At 61.6% G+C, this 18,343-nt stretch overlaps 1 protein-coding gene across 1 annotated transcript; it reads right to left on the reverse strand.

Annotated features, from left to right (window-relative positions):
* Nucleotides 1-7,346: 7,346 nt before the first annotated feature.
* SCN2B (sodium channel, voltage-gated, type II, beta subunit) lies at nt 7,347-11,735 on the reverse strand. The gene is made up of 4 exons (XM_010574994.1): nt 11,538-11,735; nt 8,524-8,690; nt 7,905-8,115; nt 7,347-7,695 (listed from the first exon to the last, which is right to left on the reverse strand). Exons 1-4 carry the CDS (start codon nt 11,605-11,607, stop codon nt 7,496-7,498), a joined length of 648 nt encoding a protein of 215 aa, XP_010573296.1. The 5' UTR covers nt 11,608-11,735; the 3' UTR covers nt 7,347-7,495.
* Between the last annotated feature and the right edge of the window lie 6,608 nt (nt 11,736-18,343).

Below are 18,343 nucleotides of genomic sequence, written 5' to 3' on the forward strand. Positions count from 1 at the left end.
GGGGGGCTCGGCCCGGGCTGCCCCCTCGCATCCCTTGCACACCCCGGTCTGTATCCCCGGGTGTTGCCCTCGCCCGCCCCCAGGGCAGCCCAGCTCGCCGGCCCCGGAGGTTGCCCCTTTTTCCGCCACTCCCACCCCCCCCGGCGGGGTTCGGCCCCGACATCTGCGAAAGCCGCAGCAAGGACCGCAGGGTGGGCGCAGGGCTGGGGGGGGCACCGGGAACGCTGGGCTGGTGCTGCCCTGGGACCCCTTGGGAAAGGGGCAAAGCGCCACGAAGGCCGGTGGCTTCTCCAGGGGGGAGGACAAAAAAAGGGGCTGAGGCTGAGGCCTGGCTCTCGTTCGGTGCACGTCAGTGGGGTGATGCCGCCAGTGTCCCGGTCCCCTGGCCCCGTGTAGCTACCAGCAACCCTCTAGCCCCAAGGCTGACAGAAGAGAGTTCTGCAACCCCAGATGGGGACGCGGAGCTGGACACCGATGGGCAAGGCTGCGGGGGGAATCTGCTTGGCGCCGAAGGGGACGCGCTGAAAACTTGTTTTTGTCACCATGAGCTCGTTCCAGGATAATTGCCTGCACATAAGTTCACGTCTCCACGACCTTTTCCTCACCATCACGTCCATTAGACCTAACCCTCAGCAGCCCACATCCAAAAGGGCGGTGGTGGGGGCCCTCCTAATGGAGGCCTCCGATGATGTGATGGGCAGAGACTGAGCTTCACCAGGTCCATTAGACAACCAGACCCCGGTGCAGAGCAGCAATTTGTGGGAGGTGACGCACTCTCAGAACAGGCATGGTGGGAAGCGGGAGGAGGAGGTGCAAGGAGCAGCACTGACCATTTCTCCGGACTGTAGTCCTTGCTGGCACAGGGCACGTGTCTTGGCAAAGCTTATCCCGGTGCGGGGGAGGGGGGGAAGGCTGTACCTCCCTTGCCGGGCACAGCACTACAGCATGGCTTCCCCAAACAGGATTGCTGCTTTTCGGGTGTGAGAGCAGCTCACCCACAGGGATGCTGCCTAGGGCCCTGCCTGCGTGTCTGGAGTGCCGCGGCCTGCCAGCTCCAGAGACTCCTCAGTCCCGCTCCAGCCCCCTTCGCAGCTCGCTCTCCTTCCCACCTGGCCAGGAACGCAAAGCAGGAGGGAAGAGGGAAAGCAGGATGTTTTGCAGGGCACGGGGGCATCCCAGGTCACCCTGAGAGGATGCCAGCTGTGCCTGTGTGTTGAGGAGTTAGGGCTGCAGAGCTGGCAACAGAGGCAGGAAAAGTACAGGCAGAGCAGGCTGGGCAGCGCTGGCAGCCGGCGCTGCGGGAGCAGCATGGAGGGTACTGCTGACGCAGCAGAAAGTACCTCGGCGGGCAGCTGCGATGGATACGGCTAGGTGGTGGATACGGCTTGGTGAGGGGAGCAGCAGCAGCTGCTGGCAACCAGGCAAGCAAGCGGTGTGCTGAGACGGGAGGAGGAGGAGCGCTGCATCTGCTGGAGCCTTGCTAATTGTGAGCGGGGTGGCACGCCTCTGAGGAGCAGCTCAGCAGAGAGGTCCGAAAGGGTGGAGGGATGCCTGTCATCCCTGCAAGGGTGCATGATGGCTGCTAGGGCCACGGTCACAGGTGCTGAAAGGGGGGGGAGGGCAGACGAGGCTGAGGCTGGACCCTCCAGCATCCAGTAAGCAGGACCACAGAGACCTGCAGCACTGGGGACCTGAAAGAGTAGCACCTGTACCCTGGTGCAGGGAAAGGCCGTTACGCGTGGAGGACTCCTTCCTGGCATGCTCAGGTGTCTGCCAAGTTTGCTTCCAAAAAGGTGGGTAAAGTTGGGATGGGTTTGGCCAAACTGCCATCGGGAATCTCCCCAGCAGAGCCCTAAATCCTTTTGGAGGCAGGGAGGTTGGGAATAGCAGCACTACCCAGCTGGGAGGGTCAGCCAGGAAAAACGAAAGGGCTCCAGTGGGCAGTGGCACAAACCGGCTGTGCTGGGCAGGCAGGTACCCAGCTTCTTCTGCAATGACATGCCCCTGTGGGCACTGTCTCCCTGCTGAGCATCTCTGCCGAGGCAGGGCTCCGCATGCCCTGCTGGGGCCAGCCGGCAAGCCTGGTGCCATGCTGCCCGCTCCCGCTGCATGCCCAGGGCCAACCGTGCCCTCCCGGCCGCACGGCCCCAGGGCTCGGAGCAGGACGCTGCCTGTCACAGGAGCCTGATGGAGCTGTCACACTTGGCAGCTCTGGCCGGTCTCCTCGGCCGACTGATCTCGTGAGACATCTGCCGCTGCTGCGGGCCTGGGAAAGGCTCGGCTCTCCCACAGCCCGGCCTTGGCAAGCGGTGCGTGCCATGGCCAGGAAAGGCACTCGCAGCAGCTGGCCCTGGGATTTTGGCACGATGCTGGGATGTCCGGCATGGGACCTGGGGATACTGCGGCTCAACAGAAACTTGTTTTGCTGAGTCCAGCACAAGGCTGCTGTGTTTGGTTTCAGGAAAGGCGAGCACCCTCTGCTCGGACACTGTCACCTCCCCGGGGGGACAGGAAGAAGGGCGCAGGGGTCCTGCCAGCTGGCTCGCAGTCTGCCGGGGGGGTCACAGTGGCTGCCAGGCCCCTGTGTACCCCTCGCTCCCTCTCACCTTGCACTAATGGAGCTGGGAGGGTTAAAATGCCAGGCTGCTCTCCAAGGAAGGCTCCTGCTTCCCTCCACGTGGGTACGGGGGTAGAGCTGAGCAGAGCAGTTGGGCTGCAGCCTCCCAGCTCAATGCAGCAGGCGCAGCGCTGGCCCCGGCTGCCCTGGAGCATCCTGCTCGGGCGACCCTGGCCCCACTCCCGGCAGCAACGGGAGGACAGCCCCAGCCCCCTCCCAAACCTCCCCAAGCCAGGGGATGCTGGGCTCCAGGACCAGGAGCAGGCAGAGCCCTAGTGCTGATGGAGGAGGTGGCGACGCTGGAACAGAGCTTCCCATCAGCACCTTATATTTACTGCAAGGTCCTCTGGCTGTGACCTTTAAAAGACAAGGTGGCCTGGCAGCCCGGGAGGTGGCAGCAGGCAGGAGGTGCTCGCAGTGATCAGACGCTGCAGGACCATCCCGGCTGGGCCAGGCATGCCGGGCTGGGAGCAGAGCGAGAGCGAGAGGTCCTGGGCACGCAGACTGCAGGTGAGTGCTTGGCTGCCTTTGTCATTCTCAGCCTTCCCTTGCCTGCAGCTCTCCCTCGGAGCAATGCTTTCCCCTCTCCCTGCCTCCTTCTCCCTTCGCAGAGCTGTCCTGCCTGCTGTCTCCTGGGCACCCACCAGCAGAGCCGCTAGCCCTCCGGGGTGGGCAGGTTCCTCACCCCCTTTCACGGGCCCTTTAATACAAGAGGGGAAAGAGGAGCCGTGTCCCCAGGCAGCCACTGCAGAGGCATCTGCAAGAAACACTGAGCGAGGCCACCGTCCTGCGTCCCAGGAGAAAGTTTCTTCCTGACCCAGCACAGCCCGAGGCCACCTCTGCCGGACCCTCCCCAGCTCCGGCTCTTCAGTGCTGCCCTTGACACTCCTCAGCTCCCCGGAGTTCACTGCCCCAGGCTGTCCCCTTTTCCAGGTCCCCCCCTCATTACTTCCCAGCCTCATGAGCAGGGGGGCCAGGCTGCAGGCAGCATGTCAGGGATGGCAGCTCCGGGCTCCCCCCTCACAGCGGTCCCCCGTGGCTCTCTGCACGGCACTGAACAGAGGTCCCCGCCATCTCCCCACCTGCTCTCTTGCTCTTCAACACCTCGAATCCCACCTAGTCCAAGGAAATTTAAGTGCTCTGTAAAAGGGACTGTCCCTGGCTCTGGAGAATCTGCAAAGCCCCAACGCTGGGGGGGGGTTGCAGTCACTGCCCTCGGTCCTTTGCGGTGCTGAAAACTCACCCTTGTCGCATCCCGTGGGGCTCTCCTCCATCATCCCACACTGCCTGCCTTCCTCACGGATTTCTTGCCAGCAACTCTCCCAGAGGCGACCCCATGCTGCCAACCTGTGGGTCCCCTGTGTCCTTTGCCTACGGGTGTATTCACCCCTCCATCAGGCTGATTCCCCCTAAAGCTGGGTGGGTAGATAGCCGCATGCCCTCCTCCAGCGAGTTGCTCCTTTCTGTAACAGCGAAGCTGTTCCCTGCCATGGGCTGGGTACCAATTGCAACCTGGCTGGGCTGTACCCCCCAGCAGCAGCCCAGCACACTGTGTCAGCGGAGGGCATTGGAAGTGATTTTGGTGCCCTTCCTCCAGGGAGGGAGAGCTGCCTGCGGGAGGTGCAGGGTTAAGCCCGCAGGCATACAGTGAGGCGTGCAGGGCGGCACTGGGAAGAGCTGAGACTGCTGGCGCTGCTCACTGTCACCCCGCTGCTCGGAGCAGCAGCAGGCTGAGTGAGGTGGGCTGCCGGGCAGCGGGTAAGGCAGGGCAGGCAGAAAGAGGTAGTCGTAGGCGCTGGCCAGACTTTGCGTGTGTGCGGACTTGGGATGCGCAGGCGTTCGGCGGCCAGGGTTGAAGGGCAGTTGGGAGAGGCATGACTGACTGTCACCCTCGTGCCTCCCACTCCTTGCAGGTGGGTAAATGGATGGAGGTGCCTATTAACTGTGCCCTATTTGTGCCGCACCACTCTGGCGCATCCGTGCGGCATTGCCGGATGGCTAAATTGGACAGCAGCCTGGTTACAGGTGTTGATCACCCGGTGTGTGCCCTGGGCTCCGCTGGAGCCTGCTGAACCTTACCTGCCATGCCCCAAGCAGCTGCTGTCCTCAGCTCTCTGCGGAGCAGAGGTGGGGAAGTCGGCAGGGTGCAGCTCCCTGTAGCACAGCTGGAGCCCCGCAGTGCATGGGGAGCACCCCTGAAATGTGGGTGCGTTGAGGCTCGGGCAGCACCAGCTGCTCTCCTGCCCCAGCACCATCCTGCCTGCACCTGGCTCTGTGGCAGCTCCTGGGGACTGAGCTGTGGAAGCAGAGGCTGCCCTGGGCTCCCTCAGCACCCAAAGCAAACCTGCTGCCACAGCGGGACTGAGCTCCGAGCACACGGGAGCCTCCTCATCCCCCCAGACAGACACACAGGCAGAGAAGAGCCACGGGACCCTGTCTTGCCCCTCCAGCAGGCAGCAGCACAAAAGCATTGAGTGCAAAGTTGTGTTTTGTTGTTTTTTTGTTTGTTTAACTGTACAAAGAGCAATAAAAACATCCTACACTCAGCAGAGTGTTTGGCAAAAGAAACCCATCAGAAGGCGCAAACCCAAAACTATAGTCGTGACCGATACCAGCGCCTCCTGTGTATATATATATATTTGTAGAGATTCTCTCTGTTGTGTACAGCTATGTACATACAGATGCATTGGCAAGTTGCAATCCACGGATAGTGCATGAAAGAAATGAAAGGCAGATGCAAGACCGGTCGTGTGCAACAGTCAGAGGACCTTTGGCCGCAACGTTGCCAGCTCAGTCCCGCGTGGAGCCGCACGCAGCCCAGCTTCGAGCAGCAGACGGGCCCGGGGAACCAGCCTTGTGGCCGGCTCCCCACCGGCACTGTATGGGGAAAGCCATCTGGCGTGGGCATGGGGGTGCGCAGGGGCAGGCAGCCTCAGCCCAGCCCTCCCCGGGCAGGAAAGCCACCAGGAGACGGGGAAGCCACACGGCAAGACAAGGCGCATTCCTGCTGCAGATGGGAAGGGGGGTGGCGCGGAGCTCAGCAAGGTCGAGCAGGGTGGAGAGGGCACGCGGGACCAGGGCAGAAAGCGATGGGGGCAGAGCAGGGAGCGCATGGCCGTCCCTTCATCCCCGGGGCCCGACAGCATTGCCTGCGGCGCTGCCGGTGTGGCACCCACGTGGGGACACGGCAGCGCTGGGCGGCAGGTGGTGCAGCAAAGGTCTCCCTTCTCCCCTGACAGTGCTGCTCATGGGTGACAGGGGACCTCCGTCACCGGGCCCTAGGCAGCGTCCCCTGGGGCTCCGTGCACTGGCCCTCTCCTGCCGCATGTCCCACCTGCCGTGGGAGAAGAAAAGCCCGGGCACGGTGTGGCAGGGGACACTTCCCCAGGTCATTTTCCTTGTCTGACCTGCGAGAGGCCCCAGGGCGAGCTCCTCGCACACTCCAGCCAGCACAGCTCACCTGCCAGGTCCAACGCAGGAGGCAAGGGGCTTGCCCAAGGCCAGGCGGCGAGCCCGAGGCAGGCAGGACCACTGGTTCCCAACCCTGGGGCTCACCGAATCCCTCTGCACCACAACGGGGTGGGACCAGCCGGGATCACCGCTCACTCGCCCCCCGAGCTGCCTGGGGTCACTGCTTATAACGAACTGCAGAGCAGGCAGGGCAGCTCCCGGGGTGCGCTGAGGGAGCTGCCACAAGCAGGGCAGGTGCTGGACTGTGGACGGGCTGAGGCAGGTGGCAGCCGGCACTGCGGGGCCGGCGGCTGGGCGGCCTGGCAGTGCATTGCCGTGGCAGTTACGGATTGTGCAGTGCTCTGCAAGGGAGGCTGGAGGAGGCAGTCTCAGCATCACAGGGTTGCTTGGGGGTTACAGAGCTGTCCTGCCTCTGGGCCCCTGGTTGTGCCCAGTCCTTCCCAGCAAGCACCCAAAAACTCCTCTTCCTCCCAGCAGCTCTTCGACCCTAGCAGCCGCACCCCGCCGCTCCCCACCACCTTGGTTTGGCACATCAGCGGAACATTTTCCATTAGAATTACCCTCCCCAAGAAGGAAACGAGCACAAAAAAGTCAGCCCGGCACCTTTGCCTGAGATGCTCAGGCCCAAAAATAGCCCAACAGGCAGGCGGGTACATCCGTTACACACCAGGAGCCATTAGCAGCTCCAAAAACCAGCAAAGCTCAGAGCCGACATGTGGGCTGATGGTCATTACCCAGCCATCGGCTTCTGAGCAGGCTGGGACAGTCGCCGAGGAGCACGAGCTTCTTGTCACAGCACCCTCAGCACTGGCACACAGGACTTGGAAGGAGGAGACGAGCAGCTAGCGGGGATCCCTCAGGGACGAGTATGCCAGTGCCTGTGCCCTGGGCACAGCAGGAGCGCCTCGGGGGGTGAGACGTCGCCCCGAAGGCAGACGGCTGCTTGCCATTGGCCCCTGCTCTTTTTCTAGTGGGACAGGGTGCAGACGTCTGGGTATGGGGCTGCCCGGCCCTCTCTCTGCCCCTCCTGGCACCCCCTGCTCCAGCCCCGCCGCATGTGGGTACCGCGCTCTTCCCCCCCTCTCCCGCACCACCCTGTCCCCAACACGTCCCCGCGGCCCCACGCAGTGCTCCAGCACGCAGAGCGTGCCCGGCGGGAGCAGGGGGACAAGGCGGTCCCAGCTCAGCCTCAGGGGGAACCTGGCTGCGCTTCAGCCACCCTCCGCAGCCCTGCCCGCTGCGGCCAGCCTCCAGGGACCCCCTTCTCTCCGCGCCCTGCTCCAGGCTGGGTGGGGTAGGTAGATGGAGGGAGGGATGCTCGGGGGAGACAGAAATCCTTGCTCTGGGAAGCACATCGAGGGGGTCACGCTGTACAGGGGTGAAGAGGGAGGGGCGGGCGGGGGGGCGTTACTTGGTGCCCTCGTCCGGGTTGCCTTCGCCATCTGTCTTCCCTTCCTCCTCCGTCTTCTGGTCGTCTGTGTTCAGCCTCTGCTGCTTTTTCCGGCGCACGCATTTCACCACCATCAGCACCAGGATGACCACGGCCAAGAAGCCACCTACAGAGGCGCCCACGATGACAGCCACTGTTGAGTCGTGCTTCGGGGGCTCTGGGGAGACAGGGCATGGGCTCAGGGCACACAGCCCCCACCTGGGGCAGCCAGCGGGAGCAACAGGGAAGCAGCAGGGCTTGCTCCCCCCCGCCGGGGAGCAAGCCCTGCATGTGCAATGCAGGGTGAAGGCAGGGCACGGGGCGGACCAGAGAGCCAGCTGGCACCCATGGGTGCCTGACAGCAGAGGGGACCGCTCCACTGCTTACCTTTGGTGAGCACCTTCAGGCTGATGCTGGCGTGGCCCCGGTGCCGGTCCGGGGGGTTCAGGACATAGCAATTGTAGGTGCCCTCATCCTCCAGCTGCACGTTTTTGAGGGTGAAGGACACATCATACTTGGTGGGGTTCCCGGTGAACTCCACCCGGTTCCCAAAGCGGTCCAGCTGCTTGTTCATGATCTTCATCCGGAACTGCAGAAACTGGACATCCCACGCGGGAGAGGAGGTGAGACAGCATTTGGCAGCCCTCCTGCTCGCCTTCCCCGGCCAGGCATCCCCCTCCCCTGCACGTACTGCCCTGGGCATGCACCCATGCTGCACGCTTGCCCCTGAGCTGGCCAGCACCCGCTCAGCTCTCGCCCCCACAGCAGCCAGGGACAGGGTCTCCTCGCGGCGCCTCTCCCCACTCACGCCTGCCTGTCCTGCCACATCAGGGCAGCTGCCCTGACCACTTGTTCTTCACACGGTTGGTTGCTGATTTTCCCTGCGGCAGAGGAGGGCCAGAGCAGGAGCAGACATAAGAAGGCTCAGGACCCCAGGGAACACACACGACTACTCTGAGCTGGTCCCAGGACCTCCCAGCCGATCCCCAGCCCTGGCGAGACTCACCAGCTCCTCAGAGCAGTTCCTGCACTCCTGGTATGTCCAGTTGAGGGAGAACTGCTTGTTCTCCACCTTGTAGCAGGAGTTGAAGGTGCAGGAGAGCTTCACGGAGGAGCCATTCAAGGCATTGATGGTGGCGGGAGCCATGACCTCCATGCCCAATCCCGTGGGTGCTGCCACAAGCACAGAGAGCAAGAGCAGAGATGCAGATGAGTTAGAAAGGGACATAAGCAGCTATCCTACTTGCAAGGCTGGTTTCCCCATCCCACCCTGCACGCTGGCTGGTTGCACAGAGCTCACCCTGGGGCCTGGGATTGCCTTTCAGGCACATCCATGCACAGACCACGCCATGACCAGCCAGGACTGGGGTTCCCCTGCACAGCAGTGACAAGGGAAAAGGGGGGAGCAGCCCCAGCCCTGGCACCATCCCTTGGCTGTGCTCTGCAAGAGCTGATGACCCCTCTCTGCCATGCCTGCCCTGATTGTGCCCAGGGCTAAATTCTGCTGACTCCAGGCAAGCCCTGCTCCTTGTCACTTAAACGAGGCTTTCCTGCTGCAGAATCGATAACGCTATGCAAAGGGCTGAATGCAGCATCAGCATGCCGGGCTCAGCGCCACATCCGTGGAGAAATTTATGGCTGCACTCATCAGATTCCATTCCCAGCAGGACGCACTACAGCGGCGAGGGCTGGGATCTGCCAGGGCCAGCCCCTGGGGGCTGCAGGGGAAATGCAGATGCTCCCCTTCCAGGGGGTGTTCACGCAAGGATTCTCTAGCTGGGAATGACTGGGCCAAGATCTCAGTCGCTCCTGCGGTGACAAGGCCAGTCCCTGCACCTTGGCCTTGCTGTGGCAGAGAAATGGGGCCATTACCCGGTGCAGCTCACAGGGCAGGATGGCTCACCCGGGGCATGGGCAGGGATGGGGTGTCCATGCCCTGCTCCCTCTTCCACTCCTTTTCTGCAGCTCCCCTGGTCTGATGGCTGCCCCAGCAGCACCTGAAACCCAGCACATGCATCCAGCATGTTCTCCCCAGCCTGCAAAGGGGAGGGCGCACATGCCGAGACAGGCTCCCGTGCAGCCAGCTAGCTGCAAACTCTAAGGCTAAGCCCCAAGAAGCACAGGGACGGAGAGACCTGGAGGGACTGCTGGGAAGGCCGAGACTGTAAAGGGGGGCTGTGGCACCCCACAGGGCAGGGACAGCAACACTGGCAGCAGGGGCTTTTCCGATCACCTCACCTCTCCCCTTTGGCTGCTGCTCTTTGCTCTCAAACCTCCTTCCTGAGGTGCTCCTGAGTCAAGCCCCGTGGCCAAGCTGGATGCATGTCAAGGCTGCTCTGCTGGCTAATCCACTCCGTCTGCAAGCAGGGCAGGAAAGGGGCCAGGCTCTGCAGCCAGGGAAAAGAGGCTTTTCCGAGTTGCAGATATGGCTGTTTCGAGCCACAGGTCTTGCTGCGAGGTGTGAACCAGCAGCAACCTGAAGCCAGCTCTCTGGAGGCAGAGGGGTGCCCGCCAAGCATGGCCAAGCCCCTCTAGACGGCTCCCTGCTTGTGCTGGCAGCCCAGCAGCCATGGCGGGCACCCTCCATCCAGCCCCAGTGCAGGGAGGGCTCCCCACAGGGTGCTGGGAGGCAGGGATGGGGAGAGCTGGTACACGGCAACAACTCGCAGCATCCAAGGAAGCAAAAAGTGTCCAGGCCCGAGCCAGCCGGTCTCCCAGCCTTGCTGCCCCATCACAGCCCACCCCCTTAGACGCTTTCAAGAAAAACCTCTTAGGGGTGGGAGAGAAGAGCCGGGAGCCTGCTCATCTCAGGAGGCCCTTTCACAGACCCAGCCCAGCAGGCCTGCTTGGAGGGGCCCCGGCACAGACGTGCAGGCTTGAGTGCCTGGAGGCCCTCATGCTATGCCTGCAGTTGGGCAGCATGGCTTTGCGCCATGTCCCAGGGCACCCCGGGGCTCTGCAGAGGACAGAGGTGCCACTGGGAGCTCTCCCAGGCTCTGCGGTGACAAGGCAGCCCTGGCCAGGGCTTTGCCGTGCCACCTGGTACAGCAGGACCGTACCGCAGCCAGAGGGTCCTCGCGGGCAGCCAGCACACGATAGACACGTGCCCTGGGAGCACCTATGTGCTCAGGTCCAAACTCTGCCACTGCCCTGGGCACCCAGCACCGGGGGACAACAGAGGTGGGGAAAGAAACCCGCTAAAATCCCTGGGACCGACCATCCAGGCTGCGTCCTTCGGTGCCGTGCACGCTCCCAAATGCTCTGTCACACTACACCCTGCACCCAGGGCTTGGGAAGGGAGGGTAAAATTACAGCCAGCCTCTAAAGCAGACCTTGCTGGGCTTTTTATCTGCCATTTCCCAGCCTCTCTCTTAAAGCAAAGGCAGCCCACCAGCAGCTCCGGGACCAGGTGAAGAGCACTTCACAGAGGAGATGCGTTTCTGTTTCCAATCAATATCGACCCAAACCTGCTGACACGCCACTGCCTCCGGGGCAGGGCAGAAATGCAGAGACTATGGTTCCCCCCCACCCCATGCAGCACAGTCAGCCCAGAGCCCACCGCCCCAGCAGCCAGCCACAAAGCAAAGGGCAGTCGCAAGCCACCCGCAGCCCACCAGCCACTGCCTTCCCAGCAAGGCAAAGCCAGAGCTGCCCCCTCTCCCCGCTGCAGCCCACATCCCTTGCCTGTCATGCAAACAGCCTTGCACTTAGCCAAAACCTCCAGCGAGCAGGATGCACAGCTTTTTTAAGAGAAGCTGCAGTTGCAGCGTACCCCCCATCCTGCCTAAAAGCAGGTCACCCTGGCTGGCGGATTGCAGCAAGGGTGCATTTCGGACCACCTCCATCCCCATCCCCGTGGCACAGCATCTCTTGCTGGCTCGCTGCTTCCCCGGCGACAGGAGGGGCTTCTCGGGGCTGGGATGTGGGGAGGGGGCTCCTGGCCAGAGAGGGTGTTTCTCCCCAGCCTGGGTGCTCTCCCCTGGCAGCCGTGTGCATGCAAGGGGTCAAGTCGACACTTACCCAGCGAGAGGAGCAAGCTGAGGCCAGTGAGGAGCAAGGTGGGCTGCAGGAGCCAAGCTTCCGGGCTCATTTTGAAGGACTTTTGTGTGTGGAGAGGACCTGGTATTGGTGTGGATTTTGGTGGTGGTGGTTTGCTTTTTTCGAACGCCCGGGTTATTTGCAGGTGACATATAACATTAGAGCTGCTTTATTTCCACAGCCCAATATGGCTGGCTGGAGTGGTGCTGGATCGAAGAATTCAGTAAATGCTATGGTTGGTGGATTTCATCAGGGGAAGTGGGAGGGCAGAAAAATTTTCCCCTGAACAGAAGGCGAACGCTCCTGGTGCTTAAACGCTCCTGCTCCGTGCTCCAGGGTCTGGTCGTGGGCTGTCACAGCGCTTCTCCTGCCTGCAGCATGCTGAGCCCAGGGCAGCCAAGGAGCAGGTTGCTGCTGGGATTCCCTCTGGCCCTGCAAACTTGTCGTTGGAGCAAGCGGCACTCAGGGCTCCTCTTCCCCCCGGGAGGCCAGGAGCACGGGGAGGGACTCAGCCAGTGCCCCACAGCGCAGGCCTGACCTTGAGGGTTCCCACGGCCCCTGCAGCCCCCTGATTTCAGTGGGGACATGCAGATGTGTCACCTCTGCCTTGTTGAAGGCCAGCGACCCAGCCCTGCTCACACCGCTCACAGCAGCAATTCCCACTCTCGAGGGCCCAGGAGCATCAGAAATGCCCTCCCAAAGCCAGGCAGAGAGCAGAGGGACTGATCGGGCCTGGGAAGGGCAGAAGCTCCCAAGGAGGCAGCCCACACAGCAGCTCAGCCAGCATGCCCAGGAGGAGGCACAACCGCAGGCCAGCAGCGGGTAGAAGCACTCTTGGTGTGCCTGCCTGCTCCCATGCTGATGCAAGGGCAGCCTCCTCACTTCCCAGGGATGCCAGACTCTGCCAGCACCTTTCCTCTTCCCCAGCAGGATGCTATCTCAGGGCAACGCTCTCTCTTCATCCAGCCCTCTGGATTGGGAAGCTGGAGGTCTTTGGTCCCCTTCACACCATTGGTGAAGAAAGCCTTCGGGCCATGGACTCCAAGCCTGGATTCAGGCTGCAGAGACTGGTGCAGGAAGGAGACAACATATGACCTCATGGAGACCAGAAAGCAAGCGACAGCAGCTGCTCAGCCACCTAGTTCTTGCGCTGCGGGACGCAGGGTGGTGGGGTTTGCTGCAGCAGCATCAGTGAGGAGAAAGGCAAGGGGTGCCCTGGAGCCAGAGCACATCTCAGCACCTGTGCACCAGAGCCCTAGGGAGGAAGGGATGGGGCCATGGGGCAGCAGGAGGGACGGAGAGGTGCTCTGCTCCCCGACCAGCTCCAGGAGGGGAAAGGGGGCAGCCGGGAGACAAGGCATCACAGAAGTGCCAGGGTGAACACAGGCAACCTGCTTCACAAACACACTCTCTGCACATGCAGCACGGTTTCCCAACCACGCTGGGCGGGCAGAGCACGCTCCGCTCCGCTCGAATGGGTCCCCCAACCCCGCAAAGGCAGCAGAGGTCACCTGTAACCCCCGACACCCCAAAACCAGTGCTGGTTGCCGATTCCTCCCGTAATCCCGTTAATTCGGCTTCATCCAGGAAAAGAGAGTAGGGTGTCAACGTGAAACCAAGGACTGCAGCCCAGCGCAGCCTGCTGCAGTCTCCCAGCCCGCAGAGCCGGGTGGGAGGTAGGCCCCGGCCCCCCCTGCACCTGGACGTGTCAAACATCTATCTATAGAACCGGAGAAGAGTCATCTTGCTGGCCTCCCCCCCGGGCCGGGGAAGTGAGCCCCGGGTATAGGGTGCACGGGGACGTGCTCACCCATAGCGAGCGGCTGGTGCATGGGAGACACGTGTGAGCGAGCACACGTGGGGGACCCTGCTGCTCATGGGGGACCCCACTGCCCGGGAGGCCTGCGCCGCTCCCCTCCATCCCGGCAGAGCCAAGGCAGTAGGGTGGCTCGGTACAGCCCAGGTGCTGCAAAGGGACCCCCTTCACAGCCCATTGGGTTTTATTGTTCCCGGGAGCCAACGGGGCAGGTGTGGGCGCCCTGTGCGAGGCTGCACGTAGGTGCAGAGGCTCCCAGGTCCTGGGCCAGGCAAGTTTTGGCACACTTGGCACTTAAGCAGGAGGTAAAAGGAAGCCAGGAACAGGGAAGACTCCCTGAGCTTTATTATCTTCAGAAGATACCACTGGCACGGCTCCCACTGCATCTCCCCCTGCCTGCCAGGCTCTCCGCGGAGATCATTATCTCAGGACCTGGAGCAGCATGGACCAGGATCAAAGCTAGAGCGTGGAGGCTGTGCCTGCTGTGCCCCACTCCAGAGACCAGGAGACAAGAACCAGAGGGATGTCTCTCCCCTGGTCCCCCAGCAAACAACTGGGGTGGGACATGCCCAAGCAGTGGCTCTGGCACGGAGCACGTGGTAAAGTGGGACCACTTCTTAGAGGAAGGGCTGACAGTAGCAGAATGTTGGCCTGCCCAAAAGAACAAAGATGTCTTGCACAGACCTGCTGGCTAAGGGGCTTACATCCCTCAGCACGGCTATTTCTACCCCTCTGGAGCCCATGGAAGTGCCGCCTCTGGTCTGCCGTAGGGTTCCTCGTTTTGCCCATCACCCTGTCTCCCTTCTGCCATCCATTCTGCTGGGATCACCCTCTTGGCCAGCTCCACGTAGATGCCGTTCTCCCGGAAGTGAGAGGGGTGCTGCAAGGAGCAAGGGACAGGGCGTGAGTCTCACTGCAGGTATCGGGGCCCATTTGAAATGGGCACGAGGCAAGGGATGCTGCTGCCTGGCATGGCAAGCAAGGGGTCAGGCCCTGGATGCTGTCACCCTGGGGAGGGGGGCAGTCATGTAGGGGGTCACACCAGCCCTACACAGCTGCACGCCCTGCTCACGCCTGCCATGGCTCGGCTCCTCACCATGGTTATGTAGGTCTCCTCAGCTTTCCTCTTCTTCCCTGCATCCTGTTCAGCCTTGGGTATCTCAGGTCCAGGAATTGAGGAGTAAAGCGCTTCCTATGAGGGGGAGACCAGGACACTCAGAACTAAGCAGTCCCCAAAAACACGAGGGCTGCCTTAGCCCAGTCATAGGACTGGCACCAAGAGCCATGGCCCTGGCCGGCCAGCAAACAGCACCTCATGCTGGGCCAGTGTGGGATTCCCTCCCTCAGCGTCCCCAGCCCTGTGCCCATACACCCCAAGCCAGTGATCCCTCCGTGTCCTGAGGACACGCAGCCTTAGCTAGGGATAAGGCAGCAACCATCCTGCGTGAGGATGACCCCATCTTCAGCCTCAGTGGGAGGCTGTGGCCCAGGACCCCATATCCCCTTGCCAAGCCTCTTGGCTCCCAGGCATTTGGCTGCTGCGGGAGCATTTGCTCCATCAGTGCCTCCTCTTAACTGCAAGCCAGATGAAATGGCAGGACCTGGGGCTTGTTCCAACCGCAATGCACACACGCAGCCAGCAGCACAGCAAGGAGCCCGCAGCTCTCCTGTGTGCTCGCTGGGCGTGGCTGGCCACACGAGGGCACAGCCCAGTGTGCGCACAGGCATGGGTGCTCTGCACCTGCCCTGCGTGCCCCATCCCTCCCCTGCTCCCGCCTCTCCTCCCTCTCTTTGGTTCCTGCAGGTTGCGGCCGTGTCCCAGGGCAGGCACACAGTCCCCTCCACACAGCGCAGCCTCAGCAATCACCTCTGCTTTGCTCTTGCTGCTGCCGCCGTTTCCAGTCCTCTCCAGAGCCGTGTTGGCTGCAGACCTTGAGGGAAGGCAACGATAGTGTCATCTCTGGCAAGAAGCATCGCCTACTCCTCCTGTCCCTGCCTTCCCTCTCCTGGGACGCCGGGATCCCTTTCCACATGCCTCAGTCAGGCCATCCCCACTGCAGGCATGCCGGGAGCCCAGGAGGTTTGGGAGCAAAGCGGGGACTGGCCAGGGCAGCATGACACTAGAGGGCAGCAGGAACCTGCACCCCGCTGCAGGCAGCGGCATTGCCCAGGATGATGAACCCCCGGTCTTCAGCAGCTCCAGCCCTGCTTGGGGCAGGTCAGGCTAGCGCTTGGCCACGGAGAACAGTGCAGGAAGGCTGCAGGGAGGTGCTTTACTCAGCCCCGTAAACCCACAGCTAGCATTGGTACCTCTTCCTCAGGCTGAGTCCGGCCAGGAAAGCCAGCACAACGGCCACACAGCCACAGCCCACAGTCACAGGCCAAAACCCAGAGTCTCCCGGGGCTGCAGAGTCCTGGGTGCCTGCCGCTCCTCGTCCTGCTGGGGAGACACCAAGGCAGGGGATGGTACACACAGGGTCCCCGGCCCTACCCCAGGAGAATTGTGGTGGCAGGTCTGAGAGCCTCCCAGAGCCTCCACAGCCCCTCCCCATGGGGCCGAACAGGGCGATGGGAGAGGGAAGCAGTCATAGGGTGCGTACCTCTCTGTCCTGTGGGGCTGACATGCAGCACTGTGTGGTTCTTGAAGATGCTGCTGTGCTGGAGCAGCCGGATCTCACACACATATGTGCCACTGTCGTTCACCTGTACATCCTGCAGCTGGATAGAGCCATCCCAGAGGGAAGGGTCCCCTTGCCACTGTGCCCGGTCCCGGAAACGGCCCACAGGGATGCTATGGTTGTTGTAGTAATAAAACACCATCTCCTCCTGCCAGGGCACAGAAAGCATCAGGTGAAAGGAGCCCAGTGGAAGGGCACTTCCCTCTGTGCCTTCCCTGCTCAAAAGCCCTCAGATCGGGGCTTGCTCCCTCTCCCCGTGGAACAGTCGCTGCACACGAGAGCCCAGCTAGCTGCCATGCTCTCTCGGAAAGCCCCAGGACACAGCACCCAGCGCTGTGGTTCCCCTGTGGTGCAGGGCCATGGGGAGCAGTGGAGGTGCCCCGCCACCATATGGGGGAACCTTCCTCCTCTCATGGCCTGGGCCAGGCAGACAGGTTTCCCCACAGGCTCCCGAGAGCAGCAGGGCTGCCTCGCTCACCCTCCCCTGCCATCTGCCCCCATGCAATGCTCCACCGCCCATCCCCTGGTCCCGGCCCACCTTCTGCATGCCGGCTCCTGCCACGCGCAGCCAGTCCACTTTGGTCATCATCCAGCCCTTGGCCACTGGGTCTAGGAAGAGGCACTGCAGCAGGACAGAGTCCCCAGTGCTGGCTCGAAGCTGAGGCTCTGTGAACACCCAGCCAGCCAACCCGCTGCACTGCTCTGCCAGGGACAAGGACAGCAGAATGAGTCCAGGGAGTACGGCCAGATGCAGCCTGCCTGTCCCCATAGATATCTCCTCTCCAGACAAGCCTGGGGCTAACGGCACTGACCAGTCCGGAGTGCAACGGGGAGGCCCTGCTCCTTGTGCAGGCAAAGCCTCTCCCCAACCCCTGCTTTTGGTGTGCCTGGGATGCGGGGCAGCACATCCTCCCAGTCGCCAGACCAAGGGCTGCTGTGCTTGCTGAACAAGCCACGCAGAAGGGAAGTAGGGAAGCACAACCCCAGCCCTCTGCGTCTGCGAGCCAAAGCCCATAGCTCCTGCAGGGTTGTTCCTGTGAGTCACTGGCTGGGAGAACCAGTGCTGCTCTCATCTACACCAGGCCAGGGGCAATTCAACCACTTCACACGCATTTCAGTTCCTCTTTCACAACCTGCCCGTTTGGCTTCTTTACCCCTTGCTCACAGGCTCCTGACCTGGGCTTGGCCTTGTCTGGCCACGTAACTACTACTTAGGGTTTCTAGAGAAGCTGGACAGTGGGGAAAAAAAGACAAACCAGAGGAACATCAAAGACCACAGAGCTGACATAACCAGCACGAAGCAGCTGCCGACACGGTGGACCGCAATGCATGCAGCAGGAAGCGAAAGAAGTGGGGCAGAAAACATCCCTGGAGCTCATCAAGAGAAACCCTGCTTGCCCCAGAGTCTGCGCTGGCAAAACCTAGCAAGAAAAGCAGCTGAGGCTCTGGCACTTGTTTGTCAAGAATTAGGTGAGCTGCTTCAGCAGGGAGCTGCTCAGACAGGTAGACTTTTCCTGGTGTCTTAGCCATTCTGCTCACTCTGTCCACAAGACACTGAGGGCTGAGCCCTGGTGAAGCACCAAGTACTTGTCTGATGCCCTGTAAATAACAAATGCAAAGTGCCACAGCTTCCCAAACAGGTTTCTTCTGGTCTTGACCAGCTGTGGAGCTGAAGATGACAAATATTTGCCAGCGGAGAAGACCAAGGGAGCCAGTTGCTTCGAGCAGGGCCAAAATCAATACCTTGGAAACCTTTCCCTGTATTTAGACCTGGCAAAGCAGTTCTGCTTCTTTCAAAGCCTTGGAGCCTGGCAAAATAAGTACAGGACTCCATCCAGGGATGCTAGTGCAATTTGAAGCCTATATATATGTGAGCTCTGCAGGAAGGGAGTAGCAGCACATGGAGACCAGAGGAGTTACCAGGAGCCCCCTTACTTTTGCCAGCTCCAGGCACCTGTGAAACCCCAAGGGGTTTTCACTGCAGGAAGAGAGGAACTGATGGGTCTTTTGGCAAAGGCAGAGGGAACAGCAGACAAGGTACATAAAACCACCAGAATGACTTACAACTTACCCAGCCATGTCAGCACCAGAGTCAGGCTCAGCAACGCCTTCATCTTACTCTAAAATGAACAGCAAAGGCGATGCATGCATCAGTTTCCCCTGGGGCAGGACACCAACAGCTTGCAACTGAACTGAACCCGAAGGTCAGAAAATGACTTCTTCAGCTCTTCGGAGAGGGACACAATCTTTGCTGCCTGGATGTTCAGCCTCTCAGGTTAGCCCCTATCTGAGCT

This window comes from Haliaeetus leucocephalus, unplaced genomic scaffold (assembly GCF_000737465.1).
Source record: "Haliaeetus leucocephalus isolate CR32 unplaced genomic scaffold, Haliaeetus_leucocephalus-4.0 Scaffold450, whole genome shotgun sequence".
NCBI lineage: Eukaryota > Metazoa > Chordata > Aves > Accipitriformes > Accipitridae > Haliaeetus > Haliaeetus leucocephalus.